Source organism: Aphelocoma coerulescens, chromosome 12, assembly GCF_041296385.1.
Source record: "Aphelocoma coerulescens isolate FSJ_1873_10779 chromosome 12, UR_Acoe_1.0, whole genome shotgun sequence".
In the NCBI taxonomy this organism is placed as follows: domain Eukaryota; kingdom Metazoa; phylum Chordata; class Aves; order Passeriformes; family Corvidae; genus Aphelocoma; species Aphelocoma coerulescens.
Window position 1 is genome coordinate 11,081,310 of NC_091026.1, and position 22,969 is coordinate 11,104,278.

Below are 22,969 nucleotides of genomic sequence, written 5' to 3' on the forward strand. Positions count from 1 at the left end.
GTCCTGTGCAAATACTGAGGAAATTGCACCTATTCTATTCTATTCTATTCTGTTCTATTCTATTCTGTTCATATGCCTCCCCTACCAGTTCCTACCTCAATGCCTTCCCATAGCACACAATGCTACATTATTAAGAATTATTTTATGTGGTTGGTTTATTACTAATCCTCAGACTAAGCTGAGTAATGCCTAGAAGAGCACTGTCTTAATGAGACAGTTTATATTAGAGAAAGCAGAGCAAGACCTTTCATGTGGAAGGTGGGGAAGCTTACCATCATCCTGTAAGCACTTTGTACAGCTGCTGACTGGCCTGCAGGGAGCCACAGTTCAAGCAAGCATGTTTAAACCTTTATTAAACAAGTCTCTCATACTCCTATCCTTAAAACAATTTCCTGATCCTTTCCAGAAGCCACTTGCCCCTTCTTCAAAATCTCTTCTTGCAAACCACTTCATTTATAAATGTTACACTTCTGCTGTTTCAAATGTTTTGACATAATCTCTTAGTGAGTGGAATAGTTGCCCAAAAAGCTGTAGAACCTCTTACATCTATCCCCAGCATACCTGAAGAGTAAGATGATGAGAGTTGAGTATGATCTGGTATTCTGTGGGAGAAAAAAAACTCTCAGAACAGAAGACAGATTCAGTGCCTTTTCTGTTAACAATAATCAGAGCCATTATTGGGGTACACAGACAGGACACTAATGTGGCAGTCACTTAATCTCTAGAACTGAGCAATCATTTCCCTCCTTTTCTCCAGAATTCAAACCTTTCCTTTTGTGTCAACCATCTACACTGACTGAAAGCAAAGCTAAGCTAAATACTGCCATCACAGTCCTTCCAGACCACCCCTTTGTGTTGTAAATCAACATTGTCCCCCTCATCCATTCTCCATAGAATCATATAATTACAGAATGATTTAGGTTGGAAGGGACCTTTAAAGCCATCTACTCCAACCCCCTGCAATGAGCAGGGACATCTTTAACTAGGTCATGTTGATCAGAGGCCTGTCCAACCAGGACTGGAATGTTTTCAGGGATGGGGCATCTACCACTTCCCTGGGCAACCTGGTCCAGTGTTTCACCACCCTCATTGTAACAAGATTCTTCCTTATATCTAATTTGAGTCTACCCTCCTTCAGTTTAAAACCATTACCCAATTCTTGCTCTAAGGCAACAGTGGTAATAACAACCAACAGCAGAGCGCGCAGACGGGAAAATAAACCCTCAACTGACTTAATTTGCCTTGGACATTTATTCCTACAAGAATCTGATGGCACATTGCCATCAGAGCTGTGCATGCCAACAGAAAAAGATCCTTTGAATATTTATTTCTTTCTCTGACCTTTCTGGAGCTGATGGATGTTTATATTGGAGAAAACAGATCAAGTTTAATATGAAAACCTACCAACCTTCTGACAGTGGCACAAACCTTTGAGCCTGTGATATTAATTCCTGTAACAATACTAAAGGCAGCACTGTTTCTCACAAGGTGAAAGGAGTCTGAGAAGGAGAGAGAACAATTAGCCAAAGCTAGGAACCAAACAAGCAGTTTTGGCTGGACTATGAAAAAAAGTACAGTGGGTAGTGCTGACCCATGCACGTTATGTCAAAGCTCAGTAGCTGCACATATGTATCCACTTTCCTCCACACTGATACTGCTATAAAAGGCTGCAAGACTTAAATTTGTTTTTCTCTGTGGGGCGTGTAGAAAGTCTTAGTCTAGAACTCCTTCATTGCCAACATTTAAATAAATGCAATATACATTTTTTTAAGATCGGTGTGCAGTGAACACCATAGATTCACGTGATCCAAAAAAGAATTAAGCAAGTTAATTCGGTTGTCTCCCAACAGGCCACCACTGGTGGCATTACAGCTAGTACATGTGGTTATTTTTAGCATTAGTAAATAGCAGTAGGACTGGTCTGTGGCAGGTGTGGGAGGCAGCAATGAACTTCATTATCTGCGTTGTTAAAAACTTCTTACTGAATCTTATGAAATCACTCTGTGCTTTCCTCACCTACAGAAAATAACTCCTGTCATTCAGAAGCTGGCAGGGTTTGATTTAGTGAAGTTCTTAGATGTTAAACCAGGACAACCCCTTATGATTGCTCACAGAAAGCTGTTGCTGCAATCGGCACACACCGGGCTGCTCTGCGGGGAGATGACCGAGCTCTCGGGGCCTTGGCACGCCACCCCCAGTGCCCAGCCAAAGCCCTCGGACACAGGGCAGTGACCAGGCGGGGCTGCTCCTGCCCCGTGCCCTCACACGGGCTCTGCCCACGGCTCTGCGGCCCCTTCCACCCTTCAGCCCTGGCAATTACTGCGGTTCTTGGGAAGAGACTAGTCCATGTCATCAGAGATGTATGTAACAAGCAGTGTCAGATGCTTCACCATGCCCTTCCTTTAACCCCGCGATGTGTAAGAAAATGAAACTTTTTCTGCTCTCTTGGCTAATAATCCCTTTTATTATAAGAGACGCTCCACCTGTGCCCGTTCTCCTCCCTGTGCAGGAGACCCAAGGGGAAGGGGAAGGCAGGTGGGGGAAGCAGCTTTCCCCCCATAGTTCGCCTTAAGAGGGCAGCCAGGCAGGTCAAACCCGGCCGCCCCGGGACACGGCGATTGTTCCAGGCTCGGGGCTGGGCGGTCCGTGAGGGGACAAAGAACGACCCCCACGCCACCGCCAGCCCCGGCTGCCCTGCCCTGCCCTGCCCTGCACGATCCGCCCCCTCCAGCCCCGGCCGAGCGGGCGCTGAGGCGGCACCGCCCGGCACCGCCCCGCGCCCCGCCCGGCACCGCCCTCTCGCCGCTCATGCGCGCTCTCGCCGCCCTCCTGTTGGCTCACTGCACGCCCCCTCGCAGAGGGGATAGAGGCTTAAACAACGCCATTTTATCCTTCTCTACGTAGCCTTTAGGCGAATAGTGACACTTTCTCATATGGATTAAAGGAGTTTTTGTTATTTTGCAACGATTCGTAGTGCTTGTGGCTGAAGTGCAGGGCGGAGAGCCCTTCTTGGCATGTTGTCCCCCCCCGCTCCCTACGAATAGGTCGGCCCAGGCCGTCACGCTGCCGGCTGCGGAAGGGGCGGGCGCGGCTGAGGGTCAGCGCGGCCGCCGCGGGGAAGGCGCCGGTCCAGCCATGGCGCCGCCGCCGGGACAGACCCGGCTCCCGGACTGGGACGGGCTGAAGCTCCGCGTGCGGACCCTCATCGCCTCCCACCGCGTCATGATCTTCAGCAAGAGCTACTGTCCCTACTGCAACAAGGTGAGGCAGCGGCGGTGGCGGTGGGAGCCCGCTCGGCGCGGTCCCCCGCGGGCCCTCCCCCCGAGGGATATACGGGACCTGTGCCCCGAGGGCGCCCGCTCGGCCCGTGCAGGGCGCAGGGGAGCGGGGCTGAGGGCAGGCGGTGAGGGGATGCGGCGGCTGCTGCCGGCGGCGGCACCTGTGGGGTTTGGAGCGTGCAGAAGCGGCGCTGTATCCATCCCGCTCCAGCACCACGTGCCAGCCCTGGAAAACCACTTACCAGGCTTGAAAGCAGACAAATATCCGTGGTGTTCGTGGTAGTTCTTTACCCTTGACCACGCTGGGAGATGGATGTGTGGCGAGTTCTGCGCAGTGTGCTTGTTCCTCAGCTCTACAACTGCTCGAAGCCCAGGGTGCTGGCTGTGTTCCTTTCTCCCTGGAAAGTTGGGTACCACACTGGTGTTCAGCTTGGGCAAAGCTGATCTCCGGAGGAGGGATAGGTTAAGTTTTCTGCTCTTTGTAAGGTTGAGGAAGGTTGACTCTATAGCACTGCGCAAGTTCTAAATCCTGGTTGCAGTGTGTGTTTAAAAGAAGAGAAAAGCACTTTTGGTTAATTGTGATGTTTAGAGAAAAATATCTTTTAGCCTTGATTGTGCAACAGTGTCACAGGGTGGCTATAACTAGTAAGCCAAAGTCATTAAAAAAACTCAGGACCTTCATTAGAGTTTTATGATACCAACACACTGGTCATAGTCCACACAGAATCTGGGGCTTTGTAGGCCTTGGGTTTCTTGGATGTTTACAAAAATTATGTTACGACATTTTATTTAAACCTCACACTACCATATTTGATATGGCCATGGTGGAAGAACGTAATTGGAACTGTTGGATCAAGTCCTGGTGTTCCTCACTAGAACTGATAACCAGGAAAATACTCAGAAGCCTCACTCCCACTTCTACGTTAGGTTTAGTTCTGGGAACTCTGTGGAGGGAAGAGATATTATGACTCCCTTGTAGAAAACTTAGTATATCCTATCTCACTTGCAGCTTAACAGAGGTTTTGAGAAAGGAAGCTTCTGTGATTGGGGGGATAGACCAAACCAATGCCTTATGTCTAAGAAGCTTTTGGCAGACAGTAGAGCATAGTAGGTAGCTCAAATCCTTCTAAAACTTACTTAACAACTTACTGGAAGTTTCAGTAAATGAAGAGTTGGAGTCTTGCTCCAGTCTAGTCTAGTTGACAAAAGTGTTATCGTGTGCTGAGGAGAAATCATTTCTTGAGGACTTCAGTGTTGCCCACTGAGAAATACTTAGTTGTGTCTGTCAGTATTGCCCTGTGTGCTTTTAGTGATCGTGATTGCAAATGTTGATGCTCATGGCACTCAGTTCAGTGGGTTTGGGATCACCCAATGGCGCGGTAACTTTTTAAACCTTGTGCCTTTTTCCTTTGTCTGTTCGTGGTGTTGCAGAGGCTCTAGACTAAGACAAGAAGCTTGGGGCGGGGGGGGGGGGGGAAGACTTGGTTGTAGTCCAGTAATTAAATTCCGGATTGTTCTTTCCTGCATTTGTTCATAGCTTCTCCATTAGGCAGTATTGCTTGCTTCAGGGAAGCAATCAGATATGAGAAATGTTATCTTTATTGTCCTACAAAGGGGAAGAATGAATACAGGGAGTAGGAGCACCCTCTCTCATGGCCCCTTCTAGGAGGGGGAGTTGAAAAACCCTGCATGAATTTTTATGAAGGAACAGGTGATAAACAGGGCTGGGGGAAGAAGAGCTGACTGCCCTGGTAGGCAGGTTTCCTTGGCTTATTTTCCCTCTTGGAACAGAACAGAAAGATAATATAACAAAGTAAATGTGAAGAAAAGGGTATAGATTGCAGACAGAGAATTAGAAGAAGAAAGTTTATGGAAGAAGGAAGCGTCACATGAGACATCAAGTGATAAAACAGAGAAATATCTGTAACACTAAGGGTATTAACAACCCTTCCTACCAAAGACTTAGAAATTAGTGAAAGGACTGGGAAAACAATGAGTAATGCAATATTCTTGCTAGCTGATCTCGTCTATAGAATTAATGAAGTGCATATAATTTGAAACTGTAGTTACAGCTTGGGTGCTTAGCCTGTAATCACAGAGTTCTGAGCTCTTAGACAGATATGAATAGTGTGCATTGTGTTGTCTTTTACTGTGGATGGTTGTTAGCAATGTGCTTTTGGTAGGATTAATTGAAAAACTAAAGATGTTTAGTGCTCGTGCTCTGAAAGGACCTAATTTGGGGGTGGAAAAAATTCTCTATTTCAAGTGGAGGTAGCCATGCTAGAAGAAAATTAAAATTGCACTTTTCTTCAGAAACAGAACTGCAAATAAATTCCCTAAGTGAATTAAGTAGGTGATTGTATTTAGGTTAGCTAATAGCATGACTTGGCAATTGTGCTGTTGTTCTTCTGCAAATGCAATTTGTTGTTCAACTGCTTTAACAGGGCAGTGGTGGAGAGGGGGTGGTGGTAGAATTACTTCTGTGTCATAACTTAACTTGGCTGTTCCTTCAGTTTCTTAGCACCCAGAAAAGACAATATGTAAGATAGAAATGCTTAAAGAAAACAGGTTTTTAGCATGAAAAAATGGCAAGGCTGAAGACTGTGATGTGTTGAAATTTCAAGAATAACAGCTGTGATTGCATAGAAGTTACTGGTTATTTTGGTTATATTTTATGCTATTACAGATTACTTCTCTATCCTCAGGGGATTCTGGCCATTTCAGCTGTAGTTGTTACGGAATGTTAGCTGATACTTGGAAAAGCAGACCTAGGAGGTACCATTATAATTTTATGGTATGAAGCTTATTTCAAACCTGCTTAGCTACCCTAGTAACAGACAGCATCTCTGGGAAGAGTTTTCTAAAGTTAGACCAATTTCTTGGCTTCAGAGGAATTATCTGTTGTTTAATAATATTTGGAAGTGGTTCTAGTCTCTCACTTTTTTTTAAAACTGAAAGAGTTTAGTAGGTAACTGAGGCCATTGCATTGGTGAGAAGGGAAGTAAATGGTTATATCAGTGACCCTGCAACCTTGTATCCCATCCCCGACATTCGGAGAAATAACAGTTTTGGCTTTGGGGTACAGGGAGGAAAATCTCCCAGTAGGCTGCTGAAGTGTGACACAGGAATTCCTTTACCTGAGTTTGTATTACCTATATTGAGTGAAAAGTTTTCAGTGGATCTTCTTTTTCATTAGTTGCTCTTAAAACTCCTTTGGTCACATTTTAATTTTGGCTTTTATGATGCCAAGTAGCAGTAAGTTCTCTGGTCGTGTTCCCTAGGGAGGTTTACTTCCTTTTCATTTCAAAATTGTTTTCTGGTAAATGCAGTTATTGCTAAGTGCTCCAGTAAGTATTTCTGAGAAATCATTTCCTGTTCACCTTATCTAGATGTTACTCATGATTAGTGTATTATCTTTCTACTCCTCCTAATCATTTCCTTTTCCAAACCGAAGTAATCTTTTATCTCATGCCTGTATTGAAGATTTTGTAACTGCTCATGTGCTTGCTATGTTCTTTCTTTCAGTTTCATTAGCACAACACAAGTCTGATTTGTTCATAAGTATAAACTGCAATAGTTAGTTCTAATTACGATGCTGACATTTGTCTGATGTGTTTTCTCTCTACTCAGTATCTTCAGTAGAGAATAAAGGTGGCCTAAATGCCTTAAATTTGTCCATTCTTGAGTGTAATCTTTCTTGATTTAGTAATGTTCTGTCCTGTTCTCCCTCCTGCCAGCTGCTGTTGCAATGGTTTGGCAGAGTTTTTTAAAAAAAGAAAACAAACTAATGAACACTTGCCTGTTACTCTGCTGCTTTGCTGCAAACTAAACCAGCAGCCAAGCAGCTCATTTTGTGACTTGCCTCCGCATTCTTAACACTTACTGGCAGCAGTCACTTTCAGCTTTGCTTTTTAGATCTTGCATGGCATTTAGCTTGGGATTTGTAACCACAGATGCAGAGCAGGAGGTCTGGAGGGGTTCCACTGCTGTTTCCCTTTCATTCTGCCTGTAGCCATTATCATTCCACGAAGCAAGCCTGAAGGTAATGGTGAGCTTAGGACAAAAATTTTCAAGGGTCATCTAGATGGTTAAAGGACTGGAGTGTCACACACACTGGATGTTTGAAGGAGGAGCTCAGTTTGTTGAGCCTTGATAAGGCTAAGCAGGGGTTTTAGTTGCTACCTTCAGCTGACAAGCGGGAAGACAACCAGACTGTTCTTTGAGTTGCAGAGTGAAAGGACAAGAATGAACAAACATAAGGTGCAATGACAGGCACTGCAGTGGGATAAAATGGAAGCTCTTTGCTGTGAGGATGGTCAAAGGTTGAGCCAGCCCAGGGAGGTTGTGGCATCTCTGTCCTTGTGGATGTTCAGAATGAGAGGACAGTGCTTGAGCAATGTGGTCAGCCTTCACATTTGGCTCTGCTTTGAGCAGGAAGTTCATGCAGACGGCCTCAAAAGGTCCCTTAGAACTTCCATTATTCTATAATATTATTCTATATAGAACCAATATAATCAGTTACAGAAGCAGAGCTTTTTTTGTGTGTTGCGGTTGATATATGATGTGGTAAGAAACTTAATTTGTAGTTGGTACAGAATACAAAATCTTCCTGTTTGTCTGCATGAAGCTGAAACTTTATCAGAAAACACTGGAATACTCAGTCTTCAGCATAGTAACAGTGTGAATCACAGCAATATTAAAAACATTTTATTCCTTGTGTGTTAGACATCTTAAAACTTACTAGGTGTGACTCAACATACTCTTAGTGAAGCTCTGGCAATAAACTTGATGTTCATCAGAAAGCTGGTTGAAAAATGTTCAGACTCCATGATGGCAAGTGGGTCCATTCCACAGGCATTCAGTGGTTATTGCTAGAGCTGTTTTCACATGCCAGTTTAACAAAAAATGTTACTGTAAAAATCTTGTTTCTAAAAGGCTGCTTGATTTGAATCAGGTAATGGTACACTCTGTCCTTCCAGAACTGAGTTTAGGAAAACACCCAGCTGAGTGCTGAGTACATTTGGAAAGTGCTACTTCCTTCTGCAGCTTTTTATAATCTCCTTTTTTTTTTTTTCATTTCCTTGAAGTGTTTTGGTTTGCATGTTATCCTCTACTCCCTTTTTCTTTCAGTTTGGTGTTTTTTTTTTTCTTAATATTACCAAGGAATCTTGCTCCTGCTTTATCTCTCTATGCTTTTTTATATGGCAGTCACTTCCATGGCTTTTGGTATGTCAGGCGTGGAGAAGTCAGCAGCTAAGCAAATTGTATCTAGAAACTTTCTCTTAAGGTAGTGGAACTTGTATTGGAAAGTTAAATGCCCTGGCTTTAAGTGAGGAACATGCAAAACATAAAAGTGCCAAACTACCAAATATGTAGAGCCTGTGCCTCAGAGCACAGTAGCTGAGCCTAGAGGTTACCTGTGTGTGTCCATCAGTGAAGTTTTACCCTGAGTTGAGAAACTTTTGCACTGCCATGGTGTCTGTTCCTTTGCAGGTGAAGGAACTCTTCCGCTCCATGCATGTGGAGTACTATGCTCTGGAACTGGATGTAACTGGTGAGTAGGAGAAAAAAAATGTGTCACGTGCTGCTGCTTAATGTAACTAAAAATTAGTGACTGCATGATTCCTTAAGCTGTCTTAAACTAATTGGGGTGATATGTGAAAGAAGTAAAATACATTTTTATATATGCAGAGATAAAAACAATTAGGCTTCAATGTGGATTTTAATACAGGATGTGTTTTTAGTGTAACTGAAGTCTTTAACTCTCTGTAAACATCATCAGCTGATAGAGAATGTGAGACCTGATTTCTCTCCCAGCAGCTATGACTTATGGGGGAAAAGCCTGTGATATTTTTTCTTACTCCTGGTTCTCTTGTGGCTTCAGATGAATTATTAATGTTTGACTTGGTATATGGCTGACCTTCTTTGGGAAAGGTGCTGAGTCACTGGAAGGAAGGGTAAATTCCAGTAACTTGGCTGCTGCTAGTTTCAAGTTGTTTTTTTTTCTTAAAGTCCAAGCTGCCTTAGTTTTAGGACATGTGCAGTGCCTTATCTGTCTACAGATGTAATGCATGTAGCTTTTAAGGTAGTTTTAGGAACAAATAGTTTCTTACATGGTTCTTAGTAAACTGTTAAATGCACTTTTGGTAAGCTGTTGAGTGTCTGTTATTAATTTTTTTCTGTATAAAACATAAGTTTCCAATGCTTTTTTAAAGTTCTAATGCCTTTTTGAAGGTTGTTTTTTTTGGGGTTTTTTTTGCCTAAGCAATGTTTGGGATAAATGTAGATATTTATTTGTCTCTTTTTAGTTATTTTTACTTTTTATTCAAGTTGTCATACTGTGAATTAATTATAACCCAAGATATGTAAAGTACAACACACAGCCTTATTTTTTCTGGAGTTACTTCTAATTAATAATGTATTTGCCTTGCAGTTGCTCTGATTACTAATGCTAAATAGATACAATCTTGGAATAAAAAGATCTTAGTCAAAGTGATTATTGTAGATTCCCATTCCCACATTTACTGCTGAGAGATCCAAATTGAGCTTGTGTGTAGGTGCTGATGATTCAGATTACAGGTCAGGTCAAGCAATGATAATTTTAAAACTAGGAAGTTTCTGACAGTGTGGTGGGTAGAAAAAGTAGGAAGGTAGCTTTAGAGTAAGTAGAAAAGCATGTTCATACTTCCCTTACCCTTAGTCTCATAATACAAAGCTGCTGGACAAAATTATGTGCCTGTGCACAGAGCATACTCCAAAATAAGATAGTTCTTATGAAAGAAAAGGTGTGTGTGATCTTCTGTGATAGTTGGAAAAGAATTTTTGTGTAGTACCAAGTGTGACACTGTCAGAGACAGATAAAAAACCATTAAATACAAGAACTAAACTCCTACTACTTCAGCTTTATTCCATTCTGTAGAATTGTGGCTTGAAACACTAATTTAACTCCTGTGTTTCAGCCTGCTCCTTTGAGAAGTAGTTTCTGAAGACTTGCTTATGTCCAGGAAACCTGCAAATGGAATGTTTAGAATGGAATTGTTGTCTTGGCAGGCCTACAGTGTATCACAGTGCAAACCTTTAATACTTCAGGTTGTTCTAAAAGCTCTCTTCCCAAAATCTGTTTATAATGTACACATTTCTTTTATTCTTAGATGACGGAGCCAGTATTCAGCAAGTGTTGGCAGAGCTGACTAATCAGAGGACAGTGCCTAATGTATTTGTGAATGGAACTCACGTTGGGGGCTGTGATGCAACGTATCAGGTAACTTTGCTTTTAAAATCAGCTGGAAGTAGACAAGACTGAGTGAATTTGCTGTTTGATCATAGTTAAATTTTGTGTGACACAGTAGACTGGGTGATGTAGGTCAGAGGAGGCAGTGTTATCAGTTGTTTGCTCAGAAACATGTGTGCTGATTTGATTATTTTTTTCTTTTTCTCTCCCAGGCTTATCAGGATGGATCACTGCAGAAACTCCTTGGGGACAACCAAATTACAGAACCCTATGAATATGATCTCATTATTATTGGTGGTGGCTCAGGTGGACTTGCATGTTCTAAGGTATGATATGAAAATGGCATTAAAGAACAGGTTGTATGTAAAAGTTCTTTAAAAGTTAATCTCTGTTGATTATATTGGTATAAAACAGTCTATATTTTGATGAGTATTACTGTTCAACTTGTTAATTAATGAACCAGTAGTGGTGTAGTAGTGTTCTCACTCAGGAGATAATGGTTTAAAGGACCAGTTTCAAGACAATGTCTATTCAGGTCTTGATCCTAATAATAGGTTTTAGTTTTCTGGCTGAAGGTGGAACCAAATGTTTTTTAACTATCTCTTCTGCAAGTGTAATACACAGGCACTTCCAAAAAGTAATCTAGAAGAGGGCTACTCTTGAAGCTTTTTGACAGCTGAGGATTCAGGATCACCAGTCATCTAAAATTAAGTGCTTCCAGCAGTTCCCTTGAAGGAGATGGTTCACTCCTTACTTCCCTTTTTAGCTGCTTTCTCAGAAAGGGAAATTGAGGTTGTGTAGCCCTTACACAATTAGCTGTTGTTCAGAGTGCCTCAGGACCTGGATTCAGTTTTCTCTGCTATCCAAGGCATTTGGACACATGCTTCCCATCTCTCAAATGGGATGTCAGGATACCAAGCAGGTATCTTAAACTGTCAGTTTATATTTTGGGCAGGGTGAAGTTGTTCTTGACAGCCTTGACAATTGCTGAACAATACAGTCAAGCATGCAGCCTTCATTAGAAAGTATAAAGCAGGCAGGAGAAGCTGACAGTGGAATTCTTCAGTTGGCCAATTGTGTATTTTCAGGATGTTCAGATCTTTCCTCACAGTACCTTCTGGGACATCAGTTGTAAACTTGGTGGTAATTGCCAAATTGTTCAGAGTGGTATTTGCAAAACACAAGACAGCCAGCTGAATCTTGTTTGAGCCAGGATTGCAGTTGTTGTGCAGGAGTTCTTGAACAGATTTGAGGCACCTGAAGATTTAATTAAGTGCTTGAAAGTTCAAACAATGTGTACCTGGTAATTCCTTGGATAGAGGAATAGGCTTATTTGGGTTGGAATGGACATTAGAAGAATATCTAATGTAAGCTCCTGCTCCAAGCAAGGTCAGCTGTGAGGTCACACAAGATTATGCAGGAACTCATTCATTTGGCTCTTGAAATGAGCCATGGGTGGAGATGCCACAGCCTTTCTTGGAAACCTGTTGGATTGTCCTCATGGTGTGAAAGTTCTTTATATGCAGACTGAGTCTGTTGTTTCAACCTACAGCCACTGTCTTTTGTCCCTTTGCTACTTGGCCAGTGTGAAGAGCCTGGCACAGTCATCTTAATGTACTTCTCATAGGTATTGGAAAGTTGCTCTTGGGTCCCCTCCAAATTCAGTTTTTCTCCAGGCTGAACATGTCAAATTCCCTTGGCCTTGTCATAGGGTGTGTGCTCCAGCCCCCTGAACGTCATGGTGGTGCCCCATTGAACTGTCTCCAGTTTGTCACCTTTCTTTCCATCCATGAACATGCCAAGTCAGTTCTGTCCTTCTGAAAGAAAAGGAGAGCTAACAGCATAAGTATTTCTTTAACTGAAGTAGAAGAGAATCATGGGCTGCTGAGCCTATCTCATACCTTTTTCAGATCATGGCTTTTGACAGCATAGGATGATCTGGATGAAGCATCGAACATGAAAGCAGCCATTCAAAGTTTGAAAGGAAGCCAGGGATTCTTGAGGGATTTCAATTTTTGTCTAGTGAAGGGGATAGAAGAGCCATGTATGATAATGACTAATGAAGGTAGTAAAGAAGCCTTCTATTAGTGCTAAGTGTATCATGATCATAAATGAGTGGACAGGCTTGCTTGGTTCAGTAATGCTGACTGGTCTTCTCCATCTTTTATAGGAAGCTGCTGCCTTGGGAAAGAAAGTAATGGTATTAGATTATGTTGTTCCAACACCTCTTGGAACCTCATGGGGTAAGCTTTTGTTGTCTTGGATTTGATGATGTTTGAGTACCAGTGATACATACTGAGATGTTACATATTATGGATTTGTGTTCTTAGGAATTGAGGCCGAATTCCTTTAATTCTGGTACACACATAACAGCAAAGTTGTGTTGCTGGCTTGCCTGCTGTTTTTCTAGATGGTTATTTCTGTTTGGGGCATTGTTCTTTGTCAAATGCTTTTCTAGCTTTGATCACTTTCAAATCATGTCTGGGTAGTGTGTGTGCATGTTCACATTCTTATGTTTGTGGAGTTATTTTGCCTTTTAGTTCTCTTTTGTAAACAACTGGTAGGCTCCTGTTAGAACAGTGACCACATGGCTGTGTATGTCTCACCTTTCCCTAATTAGGGACAGCTGCTGGCTGACCTCATTAGTGATGTTGGCAGCTGAGAATGAGTAAGGAACTTGAGTGAAATTTCTATTGAGTCGAGGAATGAATGTGCTCTTTTAGATAGTCTTTCAAAAACAGGCATATTTCAAATTCCACATAATAGGTGGTACTAAATTGTAGGAACTCTGGGCTTTTTGCCTTGCTTACTTGACAACCTGACTAAAATCTGAAGCCTTGTGAAGTAAGTAACCTGGGTCTATGTTTGACATGCTGTACCTGTAGTTGGGTCAGTGAGTGAAATAACCTCTTAGACCAAATACAAGCTTAGTGTGTTCATTGTACTTTTAAATGTCATTTGCAACAGAAATTTCATGTTACTTGTGTGACTGTAGCAAACTTCACGGAGTGATATGAGTGATTATACAAAGTACACGATAGGAAAAGCATAAATCCTGTTCATGGAAGCAGTAATGTGGTTCTTTCCATCTTAGGACTTGGTGGCACGTGTGTAAATGTAGGTTGCATCCCTAAGAAGCTGATGCATCAAGCAGCACTTCTGGGTCAGGCACTCCAAGATTCAAGGAAGTATGGGTGGCAGTATGAAGAACAAGGTCGGTAAGAACACAGAGAACAGACCAAGACTGTACAGATGAGATGCTGAGCTCAAGACTGTTCTTGTACTTTGGACTTAATAAATTAGATGCAGAGTTCTGTACTTTTCATAGGTGAATCAGAAGGTGTCTTCCTTCTTGAGTCATAGACACCTTTGGGATTGAAAGTTAATTGTGTTTTGTTCCCTATATTATATGAAATAAATTACAGAACTTCTAGAATGGGCTTATTTCAGATAGCAACAAGTCACATAAATATTAACATAGTAGAACAAGACCTTAATATGTATCTTCATTACTGATAATGTTTTCTTAGCATGATGTACAATGAAAAAGTTAAGTTTTTCTGGAGAGGTACATTGCATTTTTATTTCCTTAAATATGAAACTGTCTTGTTTCAGTTAAACACAACTGGGAGATCATGGTAGAAGCAATTCAGAACTACATTGGTTCATTAAACTGGGGCTATCGAGTGTCCTTGAGAGAGAAGTCTGTGACATACCTCAACTCTTATGGAGAATTCGTGGAGCCACACAAAATTAAGGTATGTTCTGCATTTAAAATACTTAGCTGGGAGGGAAAACTCATGCTTTAGAACTGCCTTATAAAATTCAACACCAAAAAGGCTTCATCTTAACATTGCCAAGTTAGGTCAACTGAGGTTAAAAACTCATTTGTGAAGTTACTGATTTAAAGAATTACTTTACTTTAGTACCTGCCACGATGTTTGCAAACCTAGTTATGTAAGAGTGATGTGGATATGTGTAAACCTGTGTCTTGCAAGAACAGAGGAAGGTGGTCTCAGTTTCTACCTTCATGACTGACTTCAGCAGCCTGAGTGAGGAGGAGGGGAAAGAAAGGAAACTCTAGCTGTATGATTTTTGCAACTTGGAAAATCTTCATACTGAAGCATAAAAAGTCTTGAAATTAAATTTAGACTAAGCACTTGCGTAAGAGCACGGCTAGAACCTGGTGCTGTATCAGCATACAAATTAAAGTGTCAGTTTTGCAAGACAAAGCTTGTTCTGGCAATCTTGCTGTAAGTGATCATACTGTAGCAAGGTTAACCTAGAAGTGCATGTTGAAGGCAGCTGTTGCATTCAGTGAGTGTAATTGTCTGTTTTCAACATCAAGGCTGAACTACTTGTGTTTTAAACCAAGAGACCAGCACTGAAAGGTAGTAGTAAATTCAATTTACTTTGTGTACCACCTGTTCAAGTGTCCAGGCATGCAGGGCATCCACTTAAGTGTCCTTAGTCAATAAATGAAGTAGAACAGAGAGACTTACAGCAGGAGGCTGGACTAGATGACCTCCTGAGATCCCTTCCAACCTGAATTACCTATTGACTTGATTGGGAGAAAGTTTCCCTTCATTTTTGTTGAAAAATTAATAAAAAGCAAGAATGAAGGTCAGATTTTGGGAGAGATCCATTGGCAAGATGAAATTTCCAAAGACAAAGGGTCTCTAGAGGTCAAATTAGTTAGAATTCACTTAAGGTTGGGTCTTAGGCCATCTGAAGTCTCTGAAATTATGTAATTTGTTACCTTTTTTTTTTTTTTACATTAGTCTAAGAAGTAATTGATGTTATTCTGTCCCTAGCATTGTGTTGGCCTGTTATTGGGGGAATAAGGGGGTTGTCTTAATTTGTTGTGGCTTTTTAGAGCTCTGAAGTCAAATGGTTAAAAATAATCCAGTCCAAATTAGTAGTTAAAATGGACAGGATCCAAAGAGTAAGTGATTTTAAGTGCTCTAACGTGAGAAAAGCCTGATAGTCTGTTGTTTAAACATGTTGTTCTTCAGTGACCTGTGTGACATCTCTGAATGCATTAATTCTTGTTGAAAAATGCATATTCTTGATTTTTAAGCGTCTCTACCATAATTAAGGAGAGGATTACATAATTTTTCTTACGGCATATGAAAATGTCTCTCTTCACTGTGTCTTCATCAACAGGCAACTAACAGAAAAGGACAAGTAACCTATCACACAGCAGAGACTTTTGTCCTGGCAACAGGAGAAAGGCCAAGATATCTGGGTATCCCTGGAGATAAAGAATTCTGCATTACAAGGTGAGATGAAAAGGCACAATAGACTGAACTTGTCTGCTCTAGTCTTTGCCAAGACAAACAAGCTTGTGTTGGAAGAATCTTGTAACTTAACACTTCTTCTCTTTTCAGTGATGACCTCTTCTCCCTGCCTTACTGCCCTGGCAAGACTCTGGTTGTGGGTGCTTCCTACGTGGCTCTGGAGTGTGCAGGGTTCCTGGCTGGCCTGGGTCTGGATGTCACAGTCATGGTGCGTTCCATTCTTCTGCGGGGCTTTGACCAAGAGATGGCAGAGAAAGTCGGTGCCCACATGGAAACACACGGTGTGAAGTTCATCAGGAAGTTTGTACCTGTTCAGGCAAGTGCTTCCTTCAGCTTTCTTCTCTTAACACAACATTACTTTAAACAGCACATGTAAAATGCAGCTGTTCTCTGGGAAGGCTTTGGCTCTGTGCAGACATAAATGTTTTATGAGACTGAGCTTTTTTTACTGTTGAATGATAAATTAGTAGGTCAAGGCTTGAATGACAATGGAAGTGAGCTCTGCTGCTTCAGGTCATTCTAAGCTTACAAAAATTTGCACAGGTTGAGCAGCTGGAGCAAGGAATGCCAGGAAGACTGAAAGTGACAGCAAAGTCTACTGAGGGACCAGAGATCCTTGAAGAAGAATATAATACTGTAAGCATTTCTGGATTTGAAATAACTGACTATGGATGCACATAAAAAGTATTAAAATACTTGAAGGGAAATCCTGCTTAAAAAGTTGTTCTAGCAAATTACTGGCAGAAAAAAAAAAAGGTGAAAATTCAATATTTGTCTTTAGTTGAACCCTGTCAGCAATATGGGTGAAACTTTATGTGCCTGGAATTTAGTTTATATAAACAGTGCTGTTGCTTCTATTTTTGCTTTGTTTTTCTGTTTGTTGCATCTCTAAAACAAATTGCACATGGAGGAGACTGAGCTGTTGGTGGCTCTTTCAAATTTTGGGAAAAAAAATTTGGAAGTCGTTTTATTCATGTGCTTTAGTGTTTTCAGTGAAAGACCAAGGGAAATCTTGTGATATACTTCTCTTGCATAAAGTTACTGCATTTAACTCTTGGGGTTTTTTAGGTATTGTTAGCCATTGGTCGTGATGCATGTACCAGGAATATTGGTTTACAGACAATCGGTGTCAAAATCAATGAGAAGTGAGTATTGCTGAACTCCCTTAAACCACTGAATGCAAGGATTTTTTTTTAACCTCTTTAAAAATACCTCACGATACTGATGTTTTTCTAATTTTTTTTTTAATTCTCACTCTAATATATGGCAATTATGTGAACCTTTGAAACCTTTTTTTTGTCCTGGATTTGAATGCAGTTGTCCATTATCTTAATTTCTTTAGTATGTACTTTGTAAAATAACTATTCTGAGTTAATAATACCTGCTAGTTGGTCATTGTGCTTAAAGCACAGAGCTGTATAATCATCAGGTGAAAGATTGTGAGTCCAAAGATGTTGGATAGCTTGACTGTCATCAGCCAGGCATTGTTGTTCATGTCAGAACTGGCCCACTGAGTACAGACTTCAGCTCTTTGTCAGAGTTGGAGCTGATTGATGCTCTGAAGAGTTTGCAGTTGAAGTAAAAAGGCGTAAGTATATTTAATGAAATGAGCTCAGTAGTTAGAATAGAGCTTCTCCCCTCTGCTTTTTGCAGAGATCTGAGGAAAGTTGTGATGCTGAATTCTGTGGTCTTCTGTTTGTTTTAAAGGAATGGGAAAGTCCCTGTAAATGATGAAGAACAAACCAATGTGCCTTACGTTTATGCTATTGGGGATATCTTGGATGGAAAGCTTGAACTTACTCCAGTTGCCATTCAGGCAGGGAAACTGCTGGCCCAAAGGCTCTATGGGGGTAGTTCCAGAAAGGTAAAGCTATAAGCATGCAACTTCAACTTGTTTCTAAGCTTTTTGCCTCAAAACTGCAGTAACATGAGTTAATTTATCCACTTGTCTGTGGGCTCTGCAAGTGTTTTGTAAAAAAGAAAAAAAGTGCTAATATAACTTTTTCTGTTATGTACTATATAGAACTTACATAGTCTAAATATGATTTTTTTTGTTATTTTTAGTGTGACTATATCAATGTACCAACAACAGTGTTTACCCCTTTAGAGTATGGCAGCTGTGGGTTTCCTGAAGAAAGAGCCATAGATGAATATGGAAAGCAAAACTTGGAGGTAAGAACACCCAAGAGTCAATTAATTTGTAGCTTGAGGGTGTTTTTCTTGGGCCTTGCTGCTTTATATTCAAGGCATAGTGTTAACAAGATTAGAATTTAGATGGGTAGAGCTGTTGTGGCTGTGTTTTCATCTGGCCAGCAAGGTACTGCACTCACAGAAACCCAGGACTGGACTTAATGCCGTTACAATTATGCATAACTATTTGCAGGTGGCTGAGAAGGAAGCATTTGACTTCAGGAGGCCAGACTTGGGTTGCAGAACTGTAGGGATGGTTTTTGTTGTCATGAATTAAAGGCTTCTTGCTGAAGTGTACCGAACTCCTGGGATGAACTGTTTCCTGCTGGTTCACTGTACTTGAATAGTGAATTGATTTTTTGCTGATCTTCCCATATGTCTATAGGAATATTGGGCATAACTTGCCCATTTTATGGTAGTTTCTGGCTCCTGCACATCTCTGAGGAGTTACATTAAAGCTGCTTGCATGCCTTGTGCTGAATTCCTTACATCTTTTAAAATCACTTGACATTATTGAGCATCTGCTGTTAACTGTTTTGCATAATAGGTTTAAACTTACAGTAACTGGATATTAATTTTGCACTTCTCTTTCTCAAAGTTCGATTTGCAACCACTGTATATTGTAGCTGTTGCTGTTTTTATCAAGCATTTAAATCAGAACTACATGGTTTGAGTCAAGTCTTCCTCTGCTGACTTTTGGAGGATGGACTCTCTGGGCTAAGTGGAACAAAAATTACTCTTGTCTAGCTTCTTATAAACAAGAATATAGTGGGTTAAATGTCAAACCACCTATTTGTAAAGATATTAAAAAGTAGAAATATGCCTGGCTGAATTAATTAATGAAACTCTAATGCTCTTTTTCGTTTTCTCACAGGTTTATCACAGTTTGTTTTGGCCACTTGAATGGACAGTGCCAGGCAGAGATAACAATACCTGTTATGCAAAGATTATCTGCAATAAACAGGACAATGTAAGTAGCAAGCTGGAATGGATATGCTGAGGGTATTCTTGAAATGGAAAGAACTGCAGAGCTACTTTATTTGGAGTCATTTTTTCTTAAAGACTCTGCTGTTGACCTGCTTGCATAACATTTTTAGTGTAGTGGGAGTTACACACTAGAGCTTTTGTCAAACCTTTCCTGGTACCGACTTGTGTTTTTCTCTCATCTGTTCTGCAGAATCGTGTGATAGGACTGCATATTCTTGGGCCTAATGCTGGTGAAGTTACCCAAGGTTTTGCTGCTGCAATCAAATGTGGTCTCACCAAAGAACTACTTGATGAAACAATTGGTATCCATCCTACTTGTGCAGAGGTAAGAGGTGGGGAAGGCACTGCCCGATTGAAAACCTGCTCTTGAAGGCGGTTTTACCAAGAGGAGATCAGTAGCCATGTGGATGATGATGATGCAGGCAATGGTAAATAAGCTCTTCTTTTGGTCTCTTACAGGTGTTCACTACAATGGATATTACCAAATCTTCTGGACAGGACATCACTCAGAAGGGCTGCTGAGGTTAAACCTGCTGTTTTACATGTTTCCATGTTGTGCACTCTTGGTCCTGTGGAAGCTCTAATACATCCAACTGCTTTGCAGCAAAGTAAAACGTTTGCATCAGTACCACTGTATGTGCTGCAGCTGGGAGTGGTGCCTTCAAGAGGCTTCCTCAGTGTGAGTTGTGTTGCACATGGGAACAGTAATGCAGCAGGGAAATCTCGGACTGTAAATCCCGACTTTGCTTGGAATCAGCACTGCGGTGCTTTTTTGACGTTGCAGCTCAGAACCTTCTCGTGAGGTGAGCTACGACTGATGGCTGCCAGGCAAGGCTGGGAGCTTCTTGTCTAGTCAGATGACTGAACTCCTCCTGAAGGAAATTCTTAAATTGCACAAATTAAAGCTAATGCTTCTAGTTCCAGTGTCTTGTACAAATGCTTGAAATAGAAGACAAATATATAATTGAGTGATTCTTGCCAACAGTTTACATTTGACTGATTTATCTTTTTGATGCATTTTGTTACACTTAATTGTATGCTCAGTTGAGGCAAGATGGCATAAATAGGATGCAGTGTTGAGTGGTGCAGTTCAAGCACTAGTCTCCCATCCCAAGAAGTCTAAAACTTCAGTGTAACCTAAGACACCACTGTTGTTCACATTCACAGTTGTTTGACCTCAGGTGACATCATACCTTTAAAATAAAAATTTGAGTTGTAGGTGTCTTGTGTATCAAGGCTGAAGAGCGTTAAGTGCAAGACCATGTCAGTTTGCTTAAATCTGGTTTCAGCTCTGTAATTTAAAACCTCACAGAACCCAGAATTATGTCTGTGCTGTTATGTGGAATGCTGAAGTCTTGGAGAAGCAGACTCTGTCCCACTAACACAGTAGGTGCCTGCCCATGGAGGTGGAAGGTGTTATACAGAGCTGCTCTGAATCATGTGGCAGCCCAGAGCAATGACCTGCTGTGCTTTGTGTAGTGTTGTGTACTGTCAGTAGTTTGAAGCTCTCCTCCACCCCTAGCATTCTGTCCTGGAGGAATTGTGCTTGAGTCTGGCTCTTAGTTTTGTCCAAAGAGCTGTTTTGAAAGACTGTTCTGAACATTGTACAATAGTAACCAGTTTTTAACTATTTAATCTGTGACGTACCATGGAATTTGAAGTTCAATAAACAATGCATACAACACTCTCTGGTGTCTGACCTCGTGGTTTATGTTGCCTGAGATTTTATTGGGCTTTAATTACATTGTTTATCCCATGCAGTACTAAAACCTCTATGGACTTGTGCATGTTGTAATCTTTTAAATGGAGAAACAAGTTGTCTTGTCGTGCCTGGGGGCTTGCTCAAGAAGTTAAACATGCTTCTGTTTGGGTATGCAGAATTGAACTTAGGTGAGTTCAAACTGAAAGAACAGTTTTACACCATTTCTGTATATTCCAGAAGATTTGGAATACCTTAAGGTTGCATTGTTTAATTGCAACACTGCAAAGATGCTCAGTAGAATCTAGTTAGTGTGTTAGCAGCAAATCTTACTGGTGTTCAAGTTTGATAACTCTTGGAGACTTTGGGGTTTTTTTCAGTAGCCCAGTAGCACTGCAAAATACTTTCACTTGGCAGTGGAGATGCTTCCTGAGCTGCAGGTGCTGCTTTGCTGCAGAGCTCTGTGGAGTTACTTCTTCTGGTCCCATAGAAACAACAACAAACTGACTGGGAACAGCAAAGTTAACCTGGTGTAGCCCTGTTGGAGAGGAAGTGAAGGAGGAAGCTGAGTCAATGAGTGCTAATTCCTGAATTTGCTATTAGTAAGCACTAATTGAGTTTTATTTCAAGTTGAGATTTGATGTGCAGGTTCATGTTAATTGATCAATAATTACCACTTGCGTATCTGTAACAGTGTCCTAATTGCAGATGTTCCTTAAGTCAAGCTTGCCCCAGCTGTCAGCTCTAGGTGATACATAGAGCTGGTGGCACCGAGAACTTTTGCACAGTTAAAAGTCTCCAGTTAAAATACACAGTAGGTAGCTAAGAGCTGGAGGAAGTGAATGTATCACTTGTGTTTTAGTAGGCTCACGTGAAATAAAATGTGCTGTGACTGCAAGACATAGATCAAAGCCAAAATTTTGAGCTGGACAGTAGGTGTTAGAGAAGGTGGTAAAACCTGAGAAGTGGAACCTGTAACAACCAGATAAATACCCTGAGTTTGGGTAGTAAGGACACTCCAGCAGTGGCGTTAAAGGTAAATTGGTGTTTACATTTCTGTTGTCATAAATGTTGTTCAATAAATTCTGCAGAGCTGTTTTGTGTTCTTAAAACACTGGTATTTTATTCATGCTCTAATACCAGGAACCTTTTATAAGCTGTAGTTGAAAATGCTCAAATGTGACTGAATCTGTGCTTAGCTACTTGTCTAGATCACTGATAATTATGGCACTCTGTATCTGGTCTGGAGTTCTTGAAACACTGGATGAACAGCAAAGCTGTGTAGTTTTTTTAACTTATTGGTGAAATGTATCCATTTCAGGTCCAGAAGTGGTTATGATTATAGTTATTGTAAACATGGAAGACACTTAATCATCAAATTAGTAGATGGCTTTCCACATAGCATAAGTTTTAATTATATCTTGAGCACTGTAATTTGTCTTGAGTAATGCAAGCAGCTGAAGTTGGCCTGTGCAAGAGCTGTGGGGGCAAGTCAGAAACAAAAGGGGATCTGAATAATCTGTAATAAGCCTTGAAATGCGAGAATTACACACAAAAGATTTTTCCTGGGTAACTGAACTGTTTAAAGCTGATTCTCACAATTCCCCTTGGAGCTGCTTTTGACAAAGACTCAAAGTGTTTACCTTTTCTCAGCACATCTCATAGTGGAAGAAAATTGAAAAATAGGGTTGGTTTATTTCCTTAGCTCTAAACTGGAGTTAAAAGTACATGTTTAAATCCTGTGCTTGTCAAGCCTTCCCTGAATATTGGCAAGGGAAAAATTCCTGGATGTGCCTTAGAAGAGTTGGGAACAACAGAGGAAGGAAGGATCAAGCATTTTAACTAAAAATAGTAATGGATCTATTGAATGTCATGTGCTTTGTGGTGCTTGCTCTGCAAGGGGAAGCTGTAAAATTATCTGCAGCAGATGAATCTGGATAGGGAAGAAAAAAGTGACTCTTACCTAGAGGTTCAGGTAGAGATAGCCAAGTTTGAAGGTTTTTTGACCTATAGTATTTTTTTACTAGCTTTTCTTGAAATAATTTTCTGCTCTTGCAATGTGTACAGTCCAAACGTTATAGCGGTGAAAATCTAAAAACTTCTAGTTTCTACATAATGAAAGTTGTCTTAAAAAAAAGACTTTTTGGAAGATTTCATTTGTAAGATTTGCAACCATTTAGCAGCTTTGTGGTTTTGACCACTGAGAGGGCAGAAGTGTTATTTCTTTAGTTAACTTGGTTAAAAACTACTACTGCACTCTTTTCTGAAATACAAGAGTTGGGGG

General features: G+C 41.0%; 1 protein-coding gene across 1 annotated transcript; it reads left to right on the forward strand.

The window, feature by feature from the left end:
- The first annotated feature begins 2,944 nt into the window (after positions 1–2,944).
- Positions 2,945–20,670, forward strand: TXNRD3 (thioredoxin reductase 3). The gene is made up of 16 exons (XM_069027421.1): positions 2,945–3,261; positions 8,772–8,832; positions 10,430–10,539; positions 10,722–10,835; positions 12,680–12,752; positions 13,604–13,723; positions 14,125–14,267; positions 15,676–15,791; positions 15,900–16,125; positions 16,353–16,445; positions 16,878–16,954; positions 17,517–17,673; positions 17,874–17,981; positions 18,874–18,969; positions 19,177–19,311; positions 19,446–20,670. The coding sequence occupies exons 1-16, from the start codon at positions 3,136–3,138 to the stop codon at positions 19,506–19,508; spliced, it is 1,818 nt and encodes a 605-aa protein (XP_068883522.1). The 5' UTR covers positions 2,945–3,135; the 3' UTR covers positions 19,509–20,670.
- The last annotated feature ends 2,299 nt before the right edge of the window (positions 20,671–22,969 follow it).